The sequence below is a fragment of the Miniopterus schreibersii genome (assembly GCF_964146895.1).
Source record: "Miniopterus schreibersii genome assembly, chromosome: 4".
NCBI lineage: Eukaryota > Metazoa > Chordata > Mammalia > Chiroptera > Miniopteridae > Miniopterus > Miniopterus schreibersii.
The window spans coordinates 55,520,618-55,548,507 of record NC_138105.1 but is presented as its reverse complement, the minus strand read 5'-3'; the positions used below and the strand labels follow the sequence as shown (position 1 = coordinate 55,548,507).

Here is a 27,890-nt window from a genome sequence, read left to right as displayed (position 1 = left end):
TCCTTTGCCTTCCCACCGTGTAGGGTCATATGAGGATATAGCCCGGTTCCTCCTCCCAGTCAGCGGAGCGATGTCTGCCTGGCCAGCGGCCACGAGGAGCAGAGCAGCACAGACACAAGTGTTTCCCACGTCCTTGATGGCTAACAAGCTTCACCAGGCTCTCTGTCCTTGGCCTGCGCACGGGCCTTTCCCAGCACCGCTCCCTCCCTCTCTCCCTCTCCCTCTTTTCTCTGCTAGATAAGCCCCTAGCCCAGCCCCCTGAGTGCGAAAACCCCCTACAGGCCAGCTGCCAGCCGCCATCCTGTCTTCCCCAGATGTACGTAATAAAGGCTATGTCTTTCCCCTCTGGTCCCCCCCTGTGGCTTTTTTCAGACTAGCGAAGAACAGCACGGTGCCCCCAGGACTGGAGCTCCTACAGTACACCCAGTATTAGGTGGTTCATGACAACAAATATATCCCACCAGGGACAAGAAGGTCAACTAGCATTTGCAATTCTGGGATGCTTTCGCCTTGCAGGTACTTGAAAACACTACTTCAGGCTCCAGAGGGCTAACTATAGAGGAAATCTCTTCTCCCACCTCAAAGCAAAACCCAAACTCAACACAAATCATTTGATAATTCGTAATTAAATTTTTTTTTACCTGACTCGAGGAGGTGGGTTTCCAGTGACTCTACACTCCAAATAAACTCTGCTTCCTTCTGCCACTTCTTGGCTCCGCAGCTTCTGGATGAACCGAGGGGCCGAGGGGAAGTGGAGGGTGTTCTGGGGCTGCGGCCGAGAGATGCTGCCGCCTGGCACTGCCCCGTCCTGGGCCGCCTGGCAGCGGCGCCCGGCCTCGGGCAGCTTGCCCTCCGCTTGCATTTCTTGTTGGTCTCCGGTGGGGCTCTGGCTGGCTGAGGCGCTCCTCAGGCCTGACGGCTGACTTTTAGGGGACAGGTACCCGCTGTCTGGCGACGAGGATTCCCCATCTGCGCTTCTGTTTCTTGGCTTTGCTGCTTCTCTAAATATGGATGTCAGCTCCTCGATGAAATTAGCTGCCTTGTCACACAGCTGGCTCTGGGGGCCAGCCTTACCTGGACACGCCGCTTTGGGCTTTCCAGGTGTGGTGGGAGTTTTGGCTCCGCGTTTCTCAGCCTTTCGGAGGCTCCGGATGTAGCTGGGTCTGGCAAGGAGGGGTGAGAGGCCAGGTTTCCTCTTTGAACCCGGCGAGGAGATGCACTCGGGCTGTTCTTCGGGCCTGTTGTCCGGCGGCCTTCCGGAGGAGGTTGGCTCACCCGGTTTGGTCTCCTTACAGGAAGGGTTTTCACAGAGGCTGACAGGACAGGTGTTGAAAATCTGTGAGATCTCCTTTTCTGAGTCAAAATCTTCTGTCTCGGACGTGGCTATAGCTCTCCGGGCCAGGTCGAGGCTCTTGTTTATCTCTTCCTGGCTGAGAAAAGCAGATAGCTCGGGAAAGAAGTCAGCATTTTTGCTTTCTTCCTGCATGTCTGATAGGGAATCATAGAAGGAGTCATGGGAGGAGGTCTCTGACATACTTGAATGGTCTTCATACACTCTGTCTGCTTTCAACAGGAAAGCTAGAGGCGCTGGAAATCAGTTTATTTCTGTTCTGAAAGACAACACAAACAGAATTGCTATGAGCAGCACTGTGTGTGTGTGTGTGTGAGTGTGTGTGTGTGTGTGAGTGTGTGTGTGTGTGTGTGTGTGTGTGTGTGTGTGTGTGTGTATTACCCTAATACTACTAATTTACAGATTGGGAGAAACATTAAGGTCAACAGGTATATAGTTGGCCCTTGAACGACACAGGTTTGAACTGTATATTTTTTTCTTTTAGTAAAAACGGCCTGCTCTACCTATTCTCAGTTTCACATCTGCGGATTGAACAAACCTATGGTGGAAAACAGCTTTTTCACGTTCCCAACTGCAGATTGCCAGATGCAGATTGGCAACTACAGATTGGAAAAGACTGTTTTCTATCCATGATTGGCTGAGTCCCAAGCTGCAAAGGGCCAACTGTAGTTAAGTTTTGGGGAAGTCAAAAGTTATACATGAATTCTCAGCTCCAAAGGAGGAGGGAGGGGTGTTGGCTCCCAAAGCCCCCCTGTTCAAGGGTCAACTGTACTTTTTTTTTTTTTTCAATCCTTACCCGAGGTTTTTGTTTTTTTTTATTGCTTTTCAGAGAGTGGGAGAGAGAGAAACACTGACGTGAGAGAGGCACATCGATTGGTTGCCTCCCACACCCATCCTGTCCCATAGATCAAGCCTGCAACTGAGGAAGGTGCCCTGGGCCGGAATTGAACCCTGGACCCTTCAGTCCGCTGGCTGAGGCTCCAACCACTGAGCCAAACTGGCTAGGGCTCAATTGTACTTTAAAAAAAAAATTTTTTATCTATTATATGAGTTGGAAGAAGCATTAAGTATACTTGAATTTTCATATTAATTTAATATTTGCCCTGTGAGTGGATATTAAATATGTTACTAACCAGCACTGAATAATTAAAAAAGATATCTGGAGTAGGCACTCAGTGACTATGGGTGTGGCAGGGCATTCTGCCCTTCTCAGAGCCTCCTTCCCTTCCCTCTACCCAAAACACCTTATGAAAGCTCTAATTTCATTAATGTTATGTAATTAGTACCTTATTGATATTTTTAATAAATCTGACCTTGCTTATAAAATAACCACAAAATATGTTTTGATTCCAATCTTCATTTGTTTTAAGCTTTCAATGAACTACCTGAAACCTTATTGTCTCATTCTTTCTTGTGTCCAGCCATGTTCATTCATATTCATTCAACAGGTTAATTTAAAAACATAGTTAATAATCACTTACAAGGTTTCAGATGCTAGAGGTGTAAGTCATGCTCTAGACCGAGATTGGCAACTATTTTATAAAAGGCCAGATAGTAAATACTTTTGACTGTGGGCTATATGGTCTCTATCATATTTACTCAAATTTGCCATTGGAACATCAAACCAACCACAGAAATACATAAGTAAACAAGCATGTCTGTGTGCCAACAAAACTTTATGGACACTGATATTTGAATTTTATATGTTTTACATGTCAAACACATTATTTTTCTTTTGAATTTGATTTTTTACAGCAGTTGACAATTGTAAAAATATTCTTAGTTTGCAGGCCATGCAAAAACATATGGCAGGATGGCTTTGGCATAGTGGCTGAAGTTTGTAGACTTTTGGTCCAGACTGTTGACACGATCCTTATGTTTAAGGAAGTAAAAGTCATGTGGTGAGATAAAGAGGGGGGAGTGGAGAATACATTAAACAAATAATATACAAATAATCTAGAATTTGGATAGGGTGTCAAAGGAAAGGGAAAAGAACTTGGTTGCTATGAGAGCCTTATCTAAACTTCATAGACGTGTGAGATAACTATGTGCCCTGAATAGGACATTTATATAGGAATATTACCAGCATTAAAGAAAAGGTGTTTCATTATCTGCCAAACAATTGGGCATCAATTTAAATTCCACTGCATTTTGAACTAAATATTGTGAGCCAGTGACTCTCTAAGTGTGCTGCTTTTTTTCTATATATTGCTCATAGAATGATAAAGGGAAGATCTAGAAAACTTGCTCTGGCCGGTGTGGTTCAGTTGGTTAGGTGCCATCCTGTGCACCAAGAGGTTGCTAGTTCAATTCCCAGTTAGGGTACATGCTCAAGTTGTGGGGTCAGTTCCTTGCAGGGGCCGTACAGGAGGCAGCCAATTGATGTTGCATCAATGTTTCTCTCTTCTCCCTCCCTCTCTCTAAAAATTAATAAACTATTCTTTAAAAAAAGATCTAGAAAACATCTTAAGTGATTTTGCCTCACAATTGAGTCTGGAAGTCAATAAAGGAGGCTTGCTGGGTCTTGTGAAGCTCAACTTTATAAGTTGGATCAGGAGTAAACTTGGTGACACATTCATTCTCTGGAAGGTAAGTATGTCTTATGAGGACAGAATTGAGCTGCTTGTTTACAAGCAGTTTCCCATCTAGGGATTCTGCCTAGAGTAATGAGATTTTCTTTTAATTGAAATGTTATTTTCTCTCATATGAGCCCAAAGAGCTAGCTTGCATTTTCTCACCCCTGAAAGTCTCTAATCTCAAAAAGCATTATGTAGAGAGTTCCAGAAATGCACCTCAAGAATCTGCTGCCACATAGGATGTGGTGATCCACAGAATCTGCTAATTCAACAGAAGATTTGTAACCAGAGATCCTAAAGCTCAATAGGAACCCACCCTATTTTCTTTAGTTGAAGGTTACACTTGTGTCTTAGATGTTCTCTTAGAGAGATTACTCACTTTGTTGAGCCTGAATTATGAGATTCTCTACATTCTAGTCCTGCTCTACCTACTGAGCCATATTCCCCCCTGTTGTCCAAGTAAATCTTACAAATCCTCTAGCGTGGTCTTGTCATTGTCCCATCTTTATCAACCCAAACATTACTCTAAATCCTTTGTTTAGCCTGTACTCCAGGAGGGAACCATTCTGATTGCTCAATAATTCTTTAAATGTAGCCCATATATGGAGAATAGCTATATTCAGTGTATTTCGAATATTTGAATATGTTTAGTTTTAGTTCACTTTTTGTATTGAACTCAGTGCTGATAGAGCTTGGGGAACATTTTATTACCAACTCAAGGGGTTCACCACTTGGAGTGCTCTATTAAAAATCAAGATGTGGTTGTCACAAGGTATTTTTATTTTCTTGCAGCAAGTAAAGGAGACAGGAGGTTCATACCCAAAGCTCTACCTCCCCAAGGGAGTCTTAGCCATTGCTTATATACAATATTTGGTCAATTACATGTTGATTTCTTCTTTTTGCAGTTGTCTACACTTATCAGGTTGTGTTCCTGTCAAGCTTATCCTGTTTACAGCTGGTCTGCAAATACTGGGCTACATTTTAACATTTAGCAAGAATAGCATTTAGTAAGAATGGCTCAGACCTTGAGATCCTTGTCCTATCTAACAATTTTGTGTTAACGACACCTGGAGTAGGTTATGCTGAAAGTCCAGGTAGACAATGGAAACAATACCTTTCATTCTGAAGTGACTAACTTTTGAAACAGACTCAGGGATAGATATACTACATAGAAGAGAATTCCCCATTCAAAATGTATATTTATGGAGTATCTAGGACATGCCACTCAGCATGCTAGGCACCGGGATATAATTTGGAAAAAACAAGGTTTCTGCCCTCATTGAACTTAATAGTCTGTAAAAGATACAAATAAGTAATACACATATATAATTTAGCACGTCAAGTGCCGTGATGAGCAAAGAACAAAGTGCTATGTTAGCATCTAGAAGGGACAACAGGGAGCGGAGCACACTCCTGGCAGGACACCACAGTTTCATTCTGTACGGCCGTGGACAGGTACGACAAGTGCTGGTAGATCTGACGCCACCTGTCCGAGGTCTCCACCTGCAGCTCTTTCCTTCAAGGCCTTTTCTTCCCACCTGCCGTGGCGTTGTTGCTATGGTGGCTGCCAGAGGAGTGGAGGCTGGCCTCCAGAAGCTGCCTCTCCTGCTGAAGCTCTGTATCCCTGAGCTCATCCAGAAGGTCCAAGATGGTATGAAGAGTGGGGCTATTTTCCCTTTTTGCTTCTGCTTGTGCAATCTCGTAATTTCTCCATGGAAAATGGCTTAGCTATAAGGTAAGGCTTCATTTCCTTGGCCATCTGGAAGTACGTACTTGTCCACTGGGTGGTGGCAAAGTGCCCAGTCTCAGAGACGTTGTAGCTGCAGCACACTTTGGATACAAAGGATCCCTGGGAGCAGATGATGAGCTGCGCACCTTGATCCCTTCTTTGCATAGCACATCTGGGGAGGTCATGACTTTGCTTTCCAGCGTCTGCAGCTCTGGGGTCCTGTTGGTTTGCAGCAGGTTGTGCACCGCGTCCTGGAGCTTTTTCTCTTCCTCAGCAGCGATGCAATACTACATGCAGTCAGCACCAGTGTGTAAGTAGTAAATATAGGAAGGTGATTTGGTCTTGAGTCCAGCATGAGATAGAAAAGGCCATGTCAATACTTAGCTGGGGAGTTTTCACTCCAGGCACAGCACCAAGGTGACCCTGTGTTATTGAGGAGGTCGGTGAAGTTCCATCCATGCCTTGAAAATTTCTGATTTTCCCACTGAGAGCCTGCTGCCATGAAGATTGGTGTCCACCATGCCACACAGTACACTGCCATGAGGCAGTCCTCTTCCACCAACCTCCAAGACTCTTGTTCAGTTTTATTTGGTGCGGGCTCCTTGATGAATCACATGTTTGTGATGTTTCTTGATGTTCCATTAAAAGTTGTTAAAGAAGCAGACCTTTCCTTGTATATGATGTCCACCCAAAAATGTATACACACACTGAATAATTATAAAGGCAGTGTGTTTTAAAATACATTTCATTTTCAAAATTGAGCTATCAGCTGTTAAAGTGTGTATACATTTTTTGGGGAAAACCTGTATGTATACTTGTGGAAGTCACTGAGGATGCCTTTGTCCTCAAAGAGTCATCCTTTTCAAGAGGCATTTGCCTCAACAAAGGCTATCTGGAATAAACAGCTGTTGCAGGAGTAGGTAAAAAGCCAGGGTGCCTCCTGTGACAGTGGCTCCTTTGTTTCGGATGTTGGTTGATTTCGATAACTGTTTGGGTTGCTTGTTTTTACTTTTTCTCCTTCCCACACTTTAAATTCTTGCTCTTATGTTTTAAAGTCACAAATAAAGAGAGCCCATCCAATTCTAGGCCCCTACCCTCAAAGCATGCTCCCTCCACGCCCTCCTAGTTAAGAACTGGCTCTGTGCCCCTGTAAGTCATGAACTCTTTTTCCCTTCCTACTTTCCTAATAGTTATCACAGAAGGGTGTCTTGCAATCATAATAAGAATCACAGGCTTGGGCCAGTTGTAACATCAGCTTGGAAAGAAGAGATGTCTGTGGGAAGTTTATGGAGCCCAGGTGAGTGCCCCAGGCATTTCTAGCTGGTTACTATCAATTGTCTGAGATTTGCAAAAAGCAGTAATGCCTTACGCTGGCTGCAACACTAGGACTTTACGACAGCGACAGCATAGGTCATCACTAGGCGATAAACATTTTTTAACTCCATTATAGTCCTATGGGACCACCATCTCATATGCGGTCTGTCAATGATCAAAATGCTTTTATGCAGCACATCACTGTACAAAGTCTTACATCCCCGTGAAAGTCAGCCGGACTCAGGTAACTCAGAGAGTTTCCATTCAACAGAAATCCATCCGGAGATGGGGAAAATAGATAAACTTTAGAAAACAGGAGTGGGGTCAGAGAGGGCCTGAGGCCATTCCAAGAGCTTGCATTTTATCTTATGTGCAGTTGGGAGACAAAAGAAGGCTGTTAAGTAAGTGAGAAACATCCCAGAGTTGCAATTTAGAGATATTACTGATTGCAGCCTGGGTTGGGGACAGTCAGGGGATGAGTCAGGATGAAAGAGGAAAGTCACTGAGAAGGCTTCTATAGAAGTTAGGGGTTATGTGTGTTTCTCATTGTTTCATTTTTGGTTGCCCATTTCTGAAGCTCCTTCTTAGTTTTGGCTAATTCCTCATATTATGAGCCTCAGTGAGAACTGAGTTTACTTATCATATTGGGATATAAAACATCCAAATATTTGCTTTCCCAGCATCTTGGAGCCTGGGCACAAATCTTGGCACGTGGCCTGGACTTGGCAATTAGATGCATCCATTTTGGACTTGGAAGCAGGGTCCATGGTGAAACCATTCTGACAGCTGGACATGGACAGTGACAGAAGAGGCAGACCATGGAGTGTTCAGGGCAGCAGTGGTAGCTATGCAGGGGAGTATCCCGCGCTGGAGATGGAAGCTGTGGTGTGAACTATTCAGCTGCAGCACAGGGATAGCCACACAGGGCCCCTTCTCTGGCATAGTTCTTATTGTGGTTTTGCCTCTTCATAGACACCTGGCTTCATTCTGTGGGTTGCCACAACTCCTATTAATAAATCTCTTTGCACTCAAGTGGACCAAAGAATGTTTGCGTTGCTTGTTACTAAGGTGCACAATGGACAGTAGATTTAAAAAAAAAGATGATAGAAGTGTGAACAAGTGACACTGAGGTGGAAAACAGTGAACTGAACCTTTGGGTAGATGATAGAAAGAACAGAAATTGACGATTGATTAAATGAGATGACGCAAAGGCAGGATTATAGATTACTTATTCAAACAATGGGATGGATGGTGCCATTAACCCAATTAACACAAGTGAGGGAGCAAGTTTTGAGAGGAAAAAAAAAAGCTTAATTTTGACTTGCACTTTTTGCATCTGAGGGAACTCTGGGACCTCTGCTGCTGATGTCTGGAAGGCAATTTGAGATAGTGGTCCACAGCCCAGAGAAGGGAAAGCAGAGCTCGTTTGGGGATTATTAGCCCATAGGTGGCACCATAAGCATGGGAGTGGATAAGGTCATCAAGAGAGAAAAAGGAAAGAATCCTCCAGGGAGTTAGGAGGAAACCAGGAGAGTGGGGTGTCATGGAAACGACCCATGAAGGAGGGTGTGCGCTTTTGATTTAGCAACTCGGAAATTTAGCATAATTGGCAATAGCAGTTTTGGTGTATGCGACAAAGATATAAACCAGATTCCAGATATGCTGAGAAATTATGGAAGGAAAGAGTATAGATTGCAAGTGCGGTTGACTCTGGAGAAGCTCATAGAAAGGAGGCGAGTCAGTGCAGCTGGACCACAGCATGGAATGCTTGCTACTAAGGTACACAGTGGACAGCATTAGGATGGGGTGCAGGGACTTGTTTCAGGGCTAATGGCTTCTTAATGAATTCATATGACACACATACGCACTACCAACGATGACCGTGATAACAGCAATGGCTAACGACGCACAGCTCACCGTGAGGCAGGCATTGTGCCAAGAACCATTATGTAGATGATTTCATTTCAAATTCTCACACCACGCCCCAGTTTAGAAAAAAGGAAACTGAGGCAGGAAACATAAGGGAGCCATGATTCAAACCCAGCCCATGACTCCAGAGCTCATGATCTTGACCATACACTTTACTGCCATTATATTATAGTTTCAACAACTGAGCATCCTAAGCAACGTATCAGATTAATAAAACTGTGGAGCAGAAATCAGAGTTCTGCTACTAATTTAATTATATTTAGTTAAAGTGAAGATAATATGATACATTTTAAAACTTCACCCAAAACATTGTATGAGGATGCTTAAAGCAAACTTCTGAATGATGAAGCAATTTCCAGTTCTTTTTTTTTTAAGTAGGAAGTGTTTGCCGGAGGCAGATTAAATCACCTGCTTATTAACTTATATTTTGGTTTTAAAGAGGTGCCATCTGACGGGATCCAGTTGTCAGGATTAGGTGTAGCTTTAAAACTGCTTGCATGGTGAAAAAGAAAATAATAGCTCTATGGCATATATCGTTCGGGTTTAATTTACAACCCAGTTATTGCTGCTAGAACATGCACGTCTTCTAGGGAAAGTGCTCCTTCAACGTTGATGAACAAGGGAGGTTTCCAGGTGGCCCAAACTCACTGGAAAAGTATGCTTCAGAGATTTCCGTGTCAGTCAACACCCCGAAGTAAAAAGGTTGTAATCAAAAGAAATACAACTGCAAACATCATCATTATTTCCCTGAGATTTCGTGTTTTATTTCAAACAGTGCTTTTGGCAATTCTATGCTGGTGTGACAGACGCCAAAATGAAATACATTAAAAAGAACTAATTATACAGTCTTTAATGAGTAAAGAGGAAGAGAGGTAAATGCCAAAAACATTAAAGTGTTCCATTTCAGCAAGTAGAATGGTAAGATTTTGAAATTTTGAGGAATATTTTCCTACAACTTTTTTTAAATTTAAAAAAACATATATCTTTATTGATTTCAGAGAGAAGAAGGGAGAAGGAGAGAGAGAGATAGAAACATCAATGATGAGTCATTGATCGGCTGCCCCCTGCACGCCCCCTACTGAAGATCTAGCCCACGACCCGGGCATGTGCCCTGACTGGGAATCGAACCGCAGTCTCCTGGATCCTAGGTCGATGCTCAACCGCTGAGCCACGCCCGGCCGGGCTCACCTACATCTTTAAGTCTTTTCTGCACATCCCCCTATCATCTTCTCTTAAGGAATTTGAATTGCTTGGAAACTTCTTTCTCAGTCTTTTCTCCTTTGTGTCTTCTTCTTCATCTCCATCATTAATAATTTGGCCTAATTGTCACTTCCCCTAAAACTCTCATAAACCACAACTATTTTCTACTTTCTTAAAATTTGTGTAGTTCTAGCTTCTTCTCTATGGGAGAAATGGCTCTTATTTGGCCCTGCTCATTTTATAGTCATTCTTTCTTTCTCCCATTTGCCCTTCCTGGAATGATAAGTGAGACACGAACTCAATTGAATAACTGTTTTATCACTTACTACGTGGAAGGGAGGCTTCCAAGAGGGCAAAGGTGAGCCAGGTATCCTTCGTCTCCTTTAATGATGTTGTTACCCAGTAGGAGAGATTAGAAGGATTAGACAAGAGTAAAAATGACTTAAACACAGGACAAACATGATAATTGCTATTAAAATAGTTTAAACAAATAGCTATAGGAGATCTAAGATGGCAGGAATGATCATATTTACAAATTTGGTCATGCCACTCCTTTAGTATTTTTTCCGCCGATGATCCCCCGGGCTGATGAGAGAAGGTCTGGAGCATCGTATGCAGGTTACGTGCGTGCCTCAGGGCAGTCTGCTCCGATGTGAGCTCTCAGGCCTCCTGCTCCATCGTCATTCCCACCCACCCTGCAGTCACGCCTCACTGGCCTGCTCAGCATGCCTTGAACATGGCATGTTCTTTCATGTCCGCGTGCTTTGCACATACTGTTTCTCTTGTCCTTCCCTTCTGTTTCTGTGTTTCAAATCCCAGTTCATCCTTGAAAAGTAGTAATTTCACTTCTTTTTGGTGCTTTCTATGATTCCCAAGTAAGTATGAATTCTCTCCTTCTTCAGAAAATGACACTTGCCCAGTATTTATTATAGCATTCATCTTACTAAATTATAAATATGAGTTTAGAGAACCCTTTCTCCTTTTGTGAAAATCCTGAAAACAAGAGCTGCAGCTGACAGTCATTGTACGGCTAGTGTTTAGCACAGTGCCAGAATCATGGCAGATGGTGGAGAAAAATATAACTGGTATTTGGTTCTTGGTGTTGAGAATTACACCTGCTGTAGGGTCTCTCAAGTGGTATCATGGAGGCAGTTGCATGTGTCATGCTGTTCTGAAGGCAAATTATTGTAGGTGAATTTTGACATTTATGCATAATGCTAAGCTCAATCTTTTTTTTAAGTACAGTTAACATACAATATTATATTAGTTTCAGGTGTATAACATAGCCATTCAACATTTGTGTACCTTACGATGTGATCACCACAGGTCTAGTACTATCCATTGCTATATAAAGTTATTATGATATAATTGACTATATTCCCTGCAAACAAGTAGTGAAGCAAAGGTTTGGGAGGGTCAGTAAATACTCTGAGGCAGTTCAGATTCCCTCCTACTTTGACCTTCAACAGGTAGCTTATCAGTATCTTGGCTTAACCCAAGCAAATATTGCTTTCAAATGTAAACTTTAACAGTCACCTATTTTGTTAAGTCACTGTACATATTTTATTAATTCTTAAGGCGTTTTATGCCACTTAATTTATACAGTATTTCTAATTGTAATTTTAAGTGATTTTCACAACTTCTCCCTATGTTAACATCATCTGAATTTTATTGGACTCAAGTTCTACTATGAAATATAGGACATGTAAGTTTTCACTGGATATTTTATATTTGGTATGCATATCATACATGATGACATGAAATTTTTATCACAAATTGTCTTGGCATTATTATCCTAGTATTTGGGAAAAACATTTAATTTTGAATTCCTGAATATGTAATATACCATATAAATTTATAAAATTCACATACATGTGCAAATATACAAATACTAGAAAAGATGGGCAAATTTTGAAATGATGAATAACATTTGTTTTTAGAGTAGGTGACTTTTGAAGATAATTATAAAAATCAGATCTATGATATTCAGGATAATCCTCTTTTGTCAGTGAAAATATACTGTGGGCCATGCCCTCTGGGAGGCAGGGCACACTATAGGCTGTTGAAATGTATACTATTTCCCTGAGTTGGGAGAAACTTGGGGAAGATAAGAGTATGCACAAGAAATAGCTGTCTAGTAGAAAGAACTCAGTTACCAACAATATAAGCTAGCCTCCCTGAGGACTTACTATACAATATCTTCCAAATTATGAATTGCCTGCTTTCATATAATAAATTGTTTGATTCTCAGAATAACTGATGGGGTAGACATTATTTTTATTTTTATTATTCCTATTGCCCAAAGTATAGCATAAAAATGTTCTATTATTTGGCCAAAGTTGAACCGTCAGGGAATGGTGGACTTAGGGTTGGAAATGTGCATTTAACCACAAAGTTTTCTTTTCCCATTGGGAATATTAAGGATATTTACTTAAGAATTTAGATAAGTGGGGATTTTTGCCATCTGCTTATGAAATACTTTGTGGAGATGTTGACAATTATAAAAGAAAAAATGTTTGATGTTACAAAAAAGCTGACAGGCACCAAGGATCACACAATATCCCATACCACATCGACCAGGCAGTTTAAAGAATCTAGACAGTAATGTTTCAATAAGCATTTAAAAATGTATATATGGTTAGGAATAAATACAGGAAAACGGTTGGAAGAACATGCACCAAACAATGAATGTTTATTACCTCTGTGGTAGGGCTTAGACAGGGACAGGGTTGAGGGGTGGGACATTTAGGGGAATCTTTTGTTGCTTATTTCACATTATTATTTGATTTTTAAAAAAAGTTAAAATCATGACTGATTTTAAAATTTAAATTTAGTATTTTTATTTATTTTCATATTCAAAGAGTAACTAAAATAGTAGTAAAAACTGTTGGTACAATGATTCAATACTAAAAATATTTAAAAATAAAACCTAAACTATGAAAACCAAAGTTGGAAACTTTAAAACATTTTTTTCCCTTCGTGTTTTGGAATTGCAGGCCGTCTCTAGTCGAAATTTCTTCCTTTTGCTGAAATAACTTTCTAGGCCCAAGATGGAGCTACTCTTGCCGGTGATGCTACATCAGCAAACTGTAACGTAGATAATCCTTGTGTCCTTGTAAATGCTCTGCTTGACCAGAAACACAGTCTACCCAGTCAGCCAGTCCCCAAATGCTCGGCCACCGGGGCTCTACACTGACCTTCTTGTTCCCTCTCACCCCAAATAGGTGGCCCAAGCCAATCATAGCTTTTCTAATTTTCTCTTCCATGTCCTTTATTTTTTATCCTATGAAAGCTTCCTGCCTTTTGCCCTATTTGACAGTTTTCCAAAAAGAGATTGCTTCATAAAGTGTTTGTTTGTATCACCTAAATTGTCTTTATTCCTTCCCTCCCTCCTTCCTTTTTTACTTCCTTCTCCCCTTCCCCTCCTTTCCTTTCCCTCCCTCCCTCCCTCCCTCCCTCCCTCCCTCCCTCCCTCCCTCCCTCCCTTCCTTCCTTCCTTCCTTCCTTCCTTCCTTCCTTCCTTCCTTCCTTCCTTCCTTCCTTCCTCTTTTCTTTTCTTTGTAATGTTCCTTTCACTAAGGGCCCTATAGAGCAAAAGTCAAACATGAAAAATTTCTAAAATCTTATTTGATGCAATAAATGCACAATTTTGTAATTTATTTCTTAATAATGCATGTGGGTTTCTTTTTTCATTAATCTTTAAGTAAATTGTTATTACAGGAAGATATGTCATATTTATTCTACAGTTTTCAATACCCTCCAAACAGTATATTTTATCTCAATTTCAGGGGCATAATATAATAGCTCAATGAATGCCTCATAAAGTATTTTACAGAGAGAATATCTGGAGTTATTCCTGGGAGCTTCTTCATATTATCATCTTTATCCACCATATTGAATCAGTTGCAAATACCTAGATTTTTACTTCTAAATCATCCATTTCCATTTCCACTGTCCTCATTCAGGGCTTCATTCCTCTCACCTAAATTCAAAACCTATTTACTAAATTTGTTTCTATATTTTCTAATACGATTTAAGAGTTACTAATTACAGTCAGAGCTGTTTTACTCAATGTCTGTTTTCTTTGCTGGAATTTAACAGGACACGCCATGAACTTTAGATGACCTGAATTCCTGACTGGAGCTGTTATCATGATAGCCTTTGATACCCTTAATGGAGTGGAGGCTCTTGTCTTGGAAGATTTCAGTTGGTATATCTTTAAGAACATGCCACATTTATTTTGAAACCTGATTAATGTTTCCTCTCTACATTTTTAAAAAATGAGGTAAAGAAATCTAAGCGATTGTAATTGTCCAGTGTAATTTAGATCTTACTCTGTTGTGAAGTCTGCTATAGGACCTTTTTTAATCCTCAGTTTTAGCAATAAAACAGAGAAGCTCAGACAGAGAACTGGCATAGAGTCACCAGGATACAGACCCTAATCCATACCGGATGCTAGAATGTGAGAGAACTAATTTGTTTTCTAGGAATATCTAATCACGCATTTACGAAATTGTTGGCTTGATAAATCTCTTAGGCTTTGTCTACCGTTAGCAATAATTTGTCAAATAGGCTCTACTCGGATTTTTAAAATCCGAATAATTGAGGTAAACCTTCACATTATTTCTTTGAGGAGAAAATATTGGAAAGTGTATTTATCAAGTACGAGTAATAAGAACTGAATTTCTGCACATACATGATTGAATAGATTTTGAAAATATTATATTGTCAGGTAAAGTGCTCTATATGTATTCACATTATTTATACTAAAAGGCAATTAGTATTTTTAGCAAATCTGAAAAAGCAATATGAGCCTCGAATCATTTCGTATTAACCTCATGTATTGGCTTCAAGACTATTTCATGTGTAACTTAAAACAACATGTTATAAAATTATACTGTGATGTTTAAATTTAACTGGGATGCAGTTTCCCTTAGTAAGTTTTATCTTTTTAGGAAAGTGTGTGAATTTTATGCATAGATATAATTTTAAATTTCTGCTATTACTCTGTCAAGAGATTAAAAAGAAATCCTTTAAAAGTGTAATTAACAACTTAAAATGTTACTAAAACCTAAAGTATATCATTTAAGCCATCAGTAGTTAGCTTAAATATGGGTGAGGTTCAGATTAACTTCATTCTTATTTTCTGTAAAACAAAACATACACAATCTTGACAAATGTTGGTTCCATAACTACCTTTAATCCTTTTGGAATTGGTAGCAGCAATTTAGCATGCTTAAGATTAATAATAGAAAATGCAGTTATTTGACAGCATAGGTAGAAATAAAGCATGAGATAAATCTTATATATTCTGTTTTTGAAAAGACGACAACACTCCCATTACTTTGCCTCTCCAAAGAAAAGGAAAATCAAGGCACCTTCTGAGTAGTATTATACCTTCAGGCAAACTACTATTATAGTTTTAGCTTTTTGAAAAAAATTAACAAGTGTTGCCCTACAAGTTAGTATATTAAGATATATCTTACAGACCTTTTCAATCCTTGGTTACTTTGAAGACTCCAAAAAGGTGATGTAGTTCAGATGAGTGTTTCCTCTTTTCTGGGGGAGCGGAGGTTGGCCTTGCCTATTCATTACAGACTGCTTGGTTCGTGGTCACTTTGAGGCAACTGTGGCCTCAGAATCGCATCTGTCCTCTTACTCCACTCAACTATATTTGGTAACTGAACTCATGTTTCCTCAGACTGCCACCATCAGGAATTCCAGCAGTGAGCTGGGAGGCAACCCCAGGCCTGAGGGCTGGGTTCTTAGACATTGAAGGGGCTTAGTGTAGAAAGAATTTTTTTTATGGATCTAATAAACACAGGATTTGCACTTATTTCTCTACACACTGACTTTGTGGCTGAAATTCATCACCTTTCTTTTTAACATATTCTTAATCAATTAGAAATATGGTAAGTGATTCTAAGGAGAAAAAGTGACACTCATAAGGAATGCTCTTCTTACTATAATCTTCTGCTCAGTACACTTAACTTTTAGTCATTTTATAGATTATCTTAAAATAGTAAATCCAGCAACTATTAAAAATTTAGCCACCTGTCAAATTGAGTGCAGAGTCCACTGTTCTCTTACTTCAAGTTGTTAATGAAACATTATTATATGACTATGATGTGTATTAAAGACATAGTTCATAGTAGGATTAAATAGACAAAGATACAGGGAATGAATTTTATACACATTGCAACACTGAGTTCTTAGCCCAATGTCTATCACATCATGAGCATCCAACAAATATTTGTTGAAGAAATAAATAAATGTTGAATGAGTATTATTCAGGACAACTATGGACCCTCTTACAGTTGTGAGAAATTGTTCACAACCATTTTATTATTCTGTAGAATCTCATGGTAACATACTCTAACATTTTGAACTTTCAAATAACAAGTAGCTGTGACAAGAACAGGTCAGGCAGCAGAGCCAAATCTAAGGGGCAGAAAATAATCACACAAAACCTTCCTGTTAAGTTCACTTGAAAATGAAGTGCTGCATCTTCCTTTGTTTAGATAATACCATTATAGTCATTCCAGTTTCTAATCTAAAGAACACAGAAGATGAAAAAGATGAGGCCCTGGAAGAAGTTTCTGGGACCTGGATCAGGGAAGGGACCAGAGGCTTCAACTGTATCTAGTGCTGTATTTCTAAAAAATGGTAATGATGGGAATATGGAAATATAGTAACATTTGATACATCTTGGTATTGTTGTGAATGTCTGTTATATTAATATCTATGTATTTTTTGTTTAAAAATGCCATAATCAAAAATTAAACAAGAACATCTGTTGCATCTTAAGCCAAAATAAATGTGGAAGAGATTATAGGAATAAATATGTTGTAACCTCTCCATGATATTACCTTTGTTATGGACAGCATTGCTGAGATTAACTAGACAAGTGGTTAAAAATACCATATATAATGAATATATTATCATTATTAAATTTAAGATAAATAAATGCTAAGCATATGACTCAACATTCATCTCAATGTTATAACAGATTTCATTGTTGTATTAATGGAAAATTATGTAGGAGCCATCAGGTTTATTTTTCTCCCCCCTCTGGACCAGACTGCATCCAGGCAATAACTTGTAAATCCCAGGTTCATTTTACAACCTCACCTAAATTGTGTCATGAGGACATGTGCACTCATGCTGATATTTTCTCTTACTAAAACATTCCCAGGAAGATAAATATTCTTGACATTAGTAACTCATCCATTTTTGTGGTTGTGTCTTCCACAAATGAATGAAAATACATTTCCCCTTTCTCTTTCCAGGAAATGCAGCCAAGTTTTACTATCTTTAGTGTTCTTTTGTTACAGGAGAAAATTGATACCTTTTATAGAAATAAAAAATTGAAAGTAGCATGTGACATTGATTTGTATGTATGATTGAAATCATATTGGATTATCTGTTGGAGATGGGAGCTGGTGGTTCTACAGGACGAAGCTGGTTCCAGCCTGGGAGAGAATGCGGTTCTTGGAACCAGGAAGGACAGAGGAGCGGAGGGTTTTGTAATTGGCCATGACACTGAGCAGGGTCTGGGCAAAGATGCCTGGTGCTGGGCATTAAGCATCATGGCCTTGGGAGCTGCAGTGAAAGAGGTGGGCACCTCTACTTTCTAGTGGGCCGTGGGGTTAGAGCAAGAAACCTCACAATGAATCTTATGGTGATTATTTGGCCTGACTAGAAGGAGGCGTCTCCCATATTTCTCTGGAATGCCTGGTTCCCAAGTCTTGCTAAATTACCAGGAAATTGATAAAAGTTGTAAGAAGAAAAAAGAAGAAAAAAAAATAGCCTGTGGTCCTGAGAAAGGCCTTAAAGCTAGATACAGTTTTATTCAAAAAGATAAAGAAATGCGACTTTTCTTGTATATTGTGAGCAGTGCAGCAAACCATGCTTGTTTAAAAAATATAAGAATCTGAAAAACAAGTTATTTTCCTTAGAAAAGTTTCTTGGCCAAGGCTCTTAGGTTATTATAACAAGGTCCAATTGCTATTAAAGATGAAATTAGCGCAGTATTACAGTTTGTTATGCATTTTCCCTCCTACCCCTAGAGCCGGTTTTTGTGCATCCAAGGTTAGGAAGTAAGGTCAGTGATCCCTTCACTGGGTCTCAGTTCATCTTCCAAATGATTACTTACTCTTATAAAAATTTCTGCTCCTTTGAATTGCTTATGTTTCAGCTGCCCATCCTCCATTCACTCTTTCTCAAGACTTTGGATCTAGTGGGTTCTTGAGTCTCCTCATGCCAAGTGCTTCCAGTATCCTGGGTGATGTGAGAATCTATTTGTCTATACTCCACACCTTGGCATTTTGGTCCTTTGAGCTGCTTATTTGTAGTAATCTTTATTTCCATTCTTCTTACAGGTGACATAAATGGACCTGCTCCATCCCTCAGATCATGTATTAGTTACCTACTGTTTTATAAAAAATTATTTTAAAAATTAATGTCTTAAAACAATAAACATTATTTCTGTGTGCCAGGAATCCAGTAGGATCTTAGCTGGGTGATTCTGGATCAGGGTATCATGAGATGTCAAGATGTTGTCCACAGCTTCTTTCATCTGAAAGCAAGGCTGGGACTGGAGGATCTCCTTTCAAGGTGGCTCACTCCTGTGCCTAGAAATTTAGTGCTGTTGTTGGCAGGAGCCTTATGGACTTCTTCATATCACTGCTTGAGTCTTCTCACATCATGGCAGCTAGATTTTTCCAGAGTGAGTGATTCAAACAAGAGCAAGTCACAAGCCACAATGTCTTTTATGACCCAGACTTGAAGATCGCATTCCATTTTTCTGCAATATTCCTTGGTTACACAGGGTCAGCACTATTCAATGGGGGAGGAGACTTCACAGGGGCATGAGTATCAGTTGGCAAGATCGTTGGTGGTCATGTCAGAAGCTATTTACCACACATTTATTCCAATGGCCACTTAGACCTGCTCCTATAGCATGCTCCATTTTCAAAATTGCAAACTCAAACATCTCATTACTCTATGACTACACTGATTCTTCTTTTTCATCGAGACTACCAGGCTATAGATCACTCTATTTTCATATTATCTATTAGTTTGCCTTATAGTATATTTTATTAAAGACATAGTATATTTTGGTGCACTGGTTTACCTTTTAGATGATGAGAATTCTGGTTGTTCAGACAAATAATAGGTACAAGTCATCAAAGCTTTTTTGATCAAAGCAGTATAAAAAGGAGTGTACAGACTTGCTCATTTATCCTTCTTTGATCTTTTCTCCCTGGTGGTGGTCCAGGAAGCCCTGAAAATATTCTGAATCTCAAGGAGCTGGCCTAATAACTCCCTTTCTGAATATTTTTTCTTTTCCCTCTATTCCTGGCATGGTCTACCAACAAACAGGGATCAGAGGGCACTAAATAAAATAGTAACTGAAAAATCTGATCAAGAAAAACATATATAAGTAACACAGACACAGACAACAGTGTAATGATAGCCAGAGGGAAAGGGGGGTGGGGGTTAGGTGGAGGTAGGAAAGGTGGGGGAAGGGATGGAAAAAGACTTTGCTTGGGGTGATGGGTGCATGATACAATGTACAGATGATGTTTTATTGAGTTGTACACTTGAAACCTGTATGGTTTTGCAAACCAATGTTACTCCAGTAAATTCAATTTAAAAAAAGAAAGAAAAAACCCTAAAAATAGAGGCATAAATGCTTACAGAATTGTCCTAATGAGCCACTTTAATGGCCCATCTGGCAATACGTGTCTTTCAAATCATGGCCAGTCTTCCTACTTTTCCCTCTTACTTTGTATCTGGCTTGGAGACATGACAGAATCAGGTATGCCCCAAAGACTTGTTTGATTAAACTGGTTATATCCACTTGCATGTAGCAGTAAACTTCAGATTTGTCCCTCATGAGCTATATTTTATGAACTGTGGTTATATCTGCTGCACATGTGTAGCCCAAGCTAGTGGGTGGCCTCTGGATCACATGCTTCTGCTGCTTGGGATGTTTGCCAATTTGTGTATGTGCACAAAAATGATTTTACCACAACAGTAATAAAAGTAGAGTTGAAGTTGTCTGAGAATAGATTCCATAACCCGTGTTTAAATATGGGTATTTTGAGCACAGTTAGGTATTATGACTCTTAATCAGAAATCATCTTATTTTCAATTTGGCTTATAGGGCTCAATTGTAGAAAAGTTTGTTGTTGTTGTTTTTAAAATATATCTTTATTGATTTCAGAGAGAGGAAAGGAGAGGGAGAAAGAGAGACAGAAACATCAATGATGAAAGAGTCATTGATTGAGCCCACAACCCGGGCACGTGCCCTGACCGGGAATCGAACCCCGATCACCTGGATCCTAGGTCGATGCTCAACAGCTGAGCCACGCCCGGCCGGGCAATTGTAGAAAAGTTTTATTCCTCTGGGTTTAAGAGCCAGTCACATTAATTTCAAAAGCAGGTTTTATTGAATTTAAGCAGAATAAGTTTAACATTTCTTTACAAAGACAGAATAACATGGATATCAAATTGAATAAAAGGAGAAACATACCAACTTCTGTTTTGAATAGTAATATAAAGTCTGGAAAAATTATTAGTAAATAGAAGTCAACAGTATATTAAAAAAAGAATACATCATGAACAATTGAGTTGTATCCAAGTAATAAAGGTTGGCTTAATTAACATCAAGAGATCTAATACTTAATTTGCCATATTAATAAGTCAAAAGAGAAAAGCTATATGGCTTTCTCCATAGATTATTAATGAGTCTTTGGACAAACTTTAACATCTACTGTCAATTTCCATCTTTGTGGGATGGGAAGAGATGGGTTCTACCTTACAATGATATTAAGATATATTAAAGTATATGTGTTTCTGTGTGCATGTGTATTCATACACACATTTATTCACACAATTATTATTGGAGGAGAAGTAGCACTTAAGTATTAACAATTCCTTATGGAGGAAAAACAAGAAATGGAATCATGAATTAAATGAAATTACATCTTATGCTTGTATAGGAAGAACATTACATTGAAATGGCACCATATGTTAAATAAACTACATATATTTTGGTCTATTTCTTGGCCTCATTCAATTCCACTGACCTTAAAAAACTGGATCCCTGTTTCACTTCATATACTTCAAAGCAAAATAGAAGTTCTTTAGGCTCACACAAATTGGGGGGGGAGGGGTAGGAATTAGTAAATGAGTATGCACTTATGAGACTAGATAAGATTAGGATAAGAGTATTATACATAACTGTGTGTGTAACATCATCATATATAGGTATGTATAATTAAATCTACATATTGTTATGTATGTCTAATTTCTTTTTCCTGGAATATGAATTAAGAAGCTTAAAGTTTTCCTGGAAGGTAAAAGTGGCTAATCTGGGAGAGCAAATGCACTCTGATTGGGGATGTGAATAGGGTTGGGTGGAAGGCTTTACTCAAAGGTGGATGTTGTATTGCTACTTTGAAAAATGGCATCAGAGAGGGAAATGGCATCTTGACTATTACTCTTTTAAAAAATTTATCCTCACTCGAGGAAATTTTTTTGATTGATTTTAGAGAGAGAGGAAGAAAAAGAGAAACACTGATGTGAGAGATAAACTGATGAGTTGCCTCCCATACGTGCCCCAGCCAGGGTCAAACCTGGTGCAACCTGTGTTTGTGCCCTGACTGGAAATCAAATCCACAACCTATTGGTGTATGGGACGACACCACAACCAACTTAGCCACCCAGCCAGGGCTTGACTATTACTCTTTTCACTCCTTAAAGTGAAAAGTCCTTATTAATATTAATAATTTTTAAAATGTACTTTCTAATATAGTATTATAAGAAGTGATATGGAAAACATACCCTAAATGTACTGTTAAATGAAATAAGCACGTTGTATATGAGTTATTATATCCATAAGATTAAAGAAAACTTTCAATTATTTTCCTTTTTGTATTTGAAATTTGTTGTGCTTGCATTACCCTTACTGTAAAAATATGAACCTGCCCAAAAAATTACCACACAATGAGCCTAAAGTCATTTTGATCTTTCACAATCCTTTCTTGAATGACAAACTTACTAGAGAGTAACATTGTTTGAAGTCCTTCAGGTACAAAATAGAGAATAATTAATTAAAGCAATTTTGAATTCAGTATGTTTCAATTCAGAGAACTGAAATAAACTTCATTGATTTTAATATATTAAACAAGGTTTCCACTACTGTGGGTCAGCTATTGCCTGCTAATTTGCAAATCATAAGACCCACTTATAGGTGGACACATTCTTCATGTGAGCATTCATCTTCGTCTGGCTAACTTTAAAATGTCATATCCTTTGACCTACTCTATCCTAGATCTGCTCTGAGGACATAATCCTTACTACAGGAAAAGCCTTGTGTAAAAACCTATTCAATTCCACATTATTTAAAATAGCCAAAAATTGAAGCAACTTAAATACAAGTTATGGAATGACTGAGTAAATGCGTGGAATTTTGAAGTAGTCATAAAAAGTGTCTTTCCGGTGTTTATATTAGCATAGAAAAAAGCTCATTATCTTGTGCTAAGGGAAATAGGAAGGAAACCAATAGTGTTAGTTTGAATATAACTTAAAAAAAACTTAATCGTTGCATGGCTGAAAGTTAATGGTTTAAATGGAGTTGGTTTGATATTTTTAAAAGTATGAAGATGTCACTAAACTGTATGAGGCCATTTGTGATTTTTTGTTTTTGTTTTCCCATTAGAAGGGAAAGGCAAATCTTCCAAAATAATTGTATATTTAAAAATATCTTTGAGACTTATTTGACCTAAATCAAAACTCATAGCCTTTTGTTTCTCTTAAAGTCTGCATTTTACATGCCTCATGGAGATACTTAGGAAAGATCAAACCTGCAAGTGGAGTGGTTACTGCCAGACAACTGGGGACAGCTGTATAACAATTTCAGAAGCTGCTGACCAAAGAAAGTCAAATGTGGAATGATGTGGATGTCACTCCCTGGGAAAAGAGAAATGAAAGAAGAATGCAGTAAAGGAGGAAATCAGCTGTTGGACCAAAGAAGGATTTAAACATTGAAAAAATGCCAACCATGGAAGACAGTTGCCCGCCACACAAAATCCTGAGATCAGTCCATCGTCTACTTCTGTTGGCCTAGCGATTTGCTCAGCTATTGCTATTTTGGGAAGGAATTTTCACAGAGCTGGCATATCTTCAGCCCCAGAGGTTTCCTCTGATTGACTGATCAACAGGTGTTGAAAACGCCTGTGACAGAAATATTGCAGACCCAGTGCTCTCATCTAACTTCTGGAACTGTGGCTGTAGTTTCACTGGAGTGTATTGTTTCTGAATCAAGGAGTCTTTCTGCAGGAGAAAGGCTAACCAGATTACTTACAACATTTATAGGTAATTGCTTTTCCATAGATATAGCATATGCATTAGTTAATACCATGCTTATTTATGATTTAAAAACTGAATATTGTATGAATGATTACACAACTGAAACCTAAATGAATATGATATAGAATGAACTTTTCAAAGAAATGTTGTTGACATTATAATCCTAAAATATATTAAACTATCTTGACTGAATTTTGTTTCAAAAGCAAATTGTCACAAAAGCTATTAGAACAATGTATTAGAGGGGGAAAAAAACAAAGAAAAAGCATAAAGTGTTAGATTATCAAACACTTAAGGAATATAGTGTTATACTCTTTTTATACTAAATTTTATTTCTTGATTTAAAAATATTATTCAAAGCAAAAGAAACGTGTATATGAATTATTCAAATTTTCATTAAAATTTTAAATAAGGCCAAAATTACCAACATATTTATCATGCCATACATTCCTGTTGTATTCAGAGTAAAAGCCAAAGTCCTTTTTAGGTCTCAGGGGTCACACATAAACTGCCTCCTCACTTTATCTTTGTGATTTAATGTTCTCCCATTCTTACCCTAGTCTTTGAGCTTCAGCCAAACAGAGCTTTCTGCTGTTCCTTGAACCCATGCGGCTCCCTCTACCTCAGGGCTTTGCCATATCTCAGTCACCCGTGGGATCTACCAGAGAACAGAATAGCAGGGCCCATCACTTCCTCAGATCATCAGTCAAAAAGTCACCTTGTTGGTGGGGCTTTCCCTGGTTATCCTATCTAGAATTTTCTTTTTCCTGCAATACTGTATTTCATATTCCCTCTTCTTTGTGTATTTTTTTCTAATGGTTATCTTTAACACAATGTTCTTTTTACTTCTTTTAGTATTGTTTACATTCTCCTCTAGAATGCAGGCTCTGAAGAAGGAGTTTTGTATTTTGTCTACTTTTGCATCCTCACTGTATAAAAAGTACCTGGGACATAGAAGATATATATTTGACATTATAATCCTAAAATATATTAAACTATCTTGACTTAATTTTGTTTCAAAAGCAAATTGTTACAAAAGCTATCAGAACATGTTTAGTATAGGACTAGAAAGGAATGACTAGAAAATATGGCGTTTGAGTACAATTTGTTTGATAATATTGTTATCACTCACCATAAGACTTTTAAGACTTGTAACTTAGAGAAGGATATGTTTTCTAGTGCTCCGTTCAGGGTTCCCAGCATTTCCCGATGATGATGATGATGATGATGATGATGATGATGATACGTTCATCCTATTGCTTTGCACTTGGCCTCTTTACAAAAACTAATTCATTTAATCCTTTAACAATGCTGTGAGTTAGGTCATATTACTTGCATTTCATAGATGAAAAATTGAGGCTAGTTAACTAACTTATCCATTATATTGAAGCTAATATGTGGTGGGATTGTTGTTAGATAGGTCATCTGAATTAAAATACTTATTTGTCATCATGAAGCTATGATGTTTGGGAGATCTAAAAAGAGATGAAATATGAATAGGCAGTTCTAATCTGAAAGCCATGAAGAAATGTTAATGGATTTTAAACCAGGGAGTGACATGATTAGGTTTACATATTAGAGAAATTACTCTGGCAGTAGAGTAGAAAATGGAACAGAGAGAACCAGCTGGAGCCAGGAAGTAAATAGGTCATTGCAATAAACCAGATGGCAAAACATGAAGCTCATTCTAGTCAGTGAAAGAGGTGACATAAAAAAAGAATTTAGATATGTCACGAGCTAGAATTTACTGAGGATTGAGGGAAGTGAGGAATCAACAGTGGCTTCCAGGTTTCTTACTTGGGCAGTTAGAAACATGATGGTGTTGTTAGTCATGATTAGGAACATAAGAAGAAAAGTAGATTTGGAAAAGAATAATGTAGCTGAAATCAAGGGAGAAGAGTACCTTTCAAAAGGAGAGACTAGTAAAAAATCTCAAAAGAGGTCAATCAGTCAAGGACTAAACAGTGTTGCTTGGATTAGGCAATCAATAGATCATCATTGGTGATATTTGGCAGATGAGCTGCAGGGCAGATTCTGGTCTAAAGGTAGACCAGATTAATCATCTTTAGGAGTATGAAGGGTAAGAAGTGGAAGTGATGAGTGTATACCCCTACAAGATATCATATTGAAAAGGAAGAGATGAAAAATGGCAGACGTTCACTCTTTTTATTGTTTTAAAGATGGAAGTGACTTGAATATTTTAGTGGAAAGGATTTTAAATGCCAGTTGTGTTGGATTTCTGTTGCCTTTGTAATAAATTACCACAAACTTAGTGGCTCAAAACACACAAATTTGTTCCCTTACAATTTTGGAAGTCAAAACTCTAAAATCAAGGTGTTAGCAGGGCTGCATTACTTCTGGGGCCTTTAAGAGGAGAAATATGTTTTCTTCCCTTTTCTGGATTCTGGAAGATGCCTGGATTACTTGGCTTGCAGCACCCTGTTCCATCTATAAGTCAGTAACATAGCATCCTTTCTCCTTTCTGACCCCGTGCCTCTCTTATAAGGATTCTTGAGATTACATTGGGATAATCAAGGATAATCCACAATCTCAAAATCTTTAAATTAATCACATACGGAAATTTTCTTTTGCCATGTAAGGTAATATTCACAGGTTCTGGGGATTAAAATATGGACATCATTGGGGGCCACTTATTTGTCTACCACAGTTCTCTCTGTGTCCCCAATGATACACATCTATTTCATATGCAAAATATATTTACTCCATTCCCAATTCCCCCAAAGCCTCAACCCATTACAGTATCAACTCAAGTCTAAACTTCCATCTAAATCTCATCAGATCAAAAGTCACAAATATCATCATCTAAATTATTTAGATCAGGTATGGTTGAAACTTAAGGTATGAATGAATCATCCTGAGGCAAAATTCCTCTCCATCTGTGTGTATCTTTAGACCTAGAAAACAAGTTATCTGCTCCTAAAATACAATAATGGGACATACCAGTCATAGACATACTTTTTCAAGAAGGAAGGAAATAGAAGGAAAAAAACGTGTCACTGGTCCCAAGAAATTTTGAAATTTTGCAAAGCAAACTCCATTAGATTTCAAGGCTTGGGAGTAATCCTTTGTAGTTCTGGGAAAAGGTAGTACATGTTTGCAGCTGAGTAGTTTAACAGACTTTTTCTTTGTAGATTTTGGGGAATCCTACAGCCTTCTTTCATTTCTTATGGATCTCCTATGTAGTCACATTGATCCACTTGATTGGATAAGAGTCTTTCTTGAAAATTCCATTTATATTCCTGATTTTTGCCGAGAAGCCTGAAGGGATTCATGAGCCACATTCTTAATCTCTTCATAAGCACTCTGTGTAATTACTCTTACATTTTGAATTTTTTGAGGGACTAGCAAGAGGTTGTCCAACCATACTCTTGGCTTACTTGCCAGAATGATTTCCTGGCAGTGAATCTTCTAATTTTAGTATCTTTTGCAATCTGGATAGGCTGAGAATTTCCCAAATCAAGTCCTTGTTCCTTTTGCTTAACAGTTCTTCCCTCTTATAAGGACCCTTATGATTAAACAGTTCCACATAGATAAGCCAAGGTAATCCCCCCATCTCAAGAGTCTCAGCTTAATCACATCTATAAAGTTCTTTTTACTTTGTAAGGTGACATATTCACAAATCTGAGGATTAGGACATGGGCATTTTGGGGAGACCATTATTTAGCCTACCACATTGGTAGACAGGAAAAGGTTAATGATATAGGAAATTAAAGAAAAAATGGGGTGAGCTTGTTCAGGAAGCTGGAGGTAATCAAATCCAAATCAAAGGGGGTTTGTTGTATTGTTTATGGAGCAGCAAATAGTCCATGTAGGCTATAAGTAATGATATAGGTGGTATCAGGCAGTTGAGATGATTCTCTTTGAAATAGCAAATATCCATGCTGAAGGGATTGAAGAGAACAGTAAAATGATGTAGAGTTTTCAGGGCCACTATAAAAGAAATAGGGAAAGGTGGTCAAAAGCAACACATTGGAGGTGATAAATATTAGACAATTTTATGGCACAGGAAAAGGATTGTTTAATTGATCCAGGTTACAAAACTGTAGGGTAGATACAGAGGAAAGTCAGTGGTTGAAGTAGTTGAGAGTGTTAATGAGAAAGATTAAGTGACTGCTCATGCAGATGAACCTAGGGAGACAAAAGCAGGAGGCTGCCAGGAGGCCAAGAGTCTGCCAGAAAGGAGAGGGCTCTGAAAAGTGGAAATGGAGTTTATGATTCTCAAGTTTCTGAATACAGTGCAGGGTGGAGCTGTGGGAATAGATTGTTAAAGTGAAAGAGAGCCAGGTATCAATTTGTAGTAGAGTTTGCCTATGTGTGTTGTATATGTGCTTTGGGGTGAAAGGTGGGGAACATCTAGGGAAACCCCACCTGATAAATCTGTATCATTGAA

The 27,890-nt window shown here is 38.7% G+C and overlaps 1 protein-coding gene across 1 annotated transcript in view; it reads right to left on the bottom strand.

Annotated features, from left to right (window-relative positions):
* The window catches only part of PALLD (palladin, cytoskeletal associated protein), a 345,943-nt gene extending 330,199 nt beyond the window's left edge, over positions 1 to 15,744 (bottom strand). Inside the window, exons 1-2 of the mRNA XM_081135630.1 lie at positions 15,590 to 15,744; positions 642 to 1,610 (exon numbers count right to left, since the gene is read on the bottom strand). Coding sequence (XP_080991756.1) covers positions 642 to 1,534 — 893 coding nt within the window. The 5' untranslated portion in view covers positions 1,535 to 1,610; positions 15,590 to 15,744. The remainder of the gene's footprint in view (positions 1 to 641; positions 1,611 to 15,589) is intronic.
* Between the last annotated feature and the right edge of the window lie 12,146 nt (positions 15,745 to 27,890).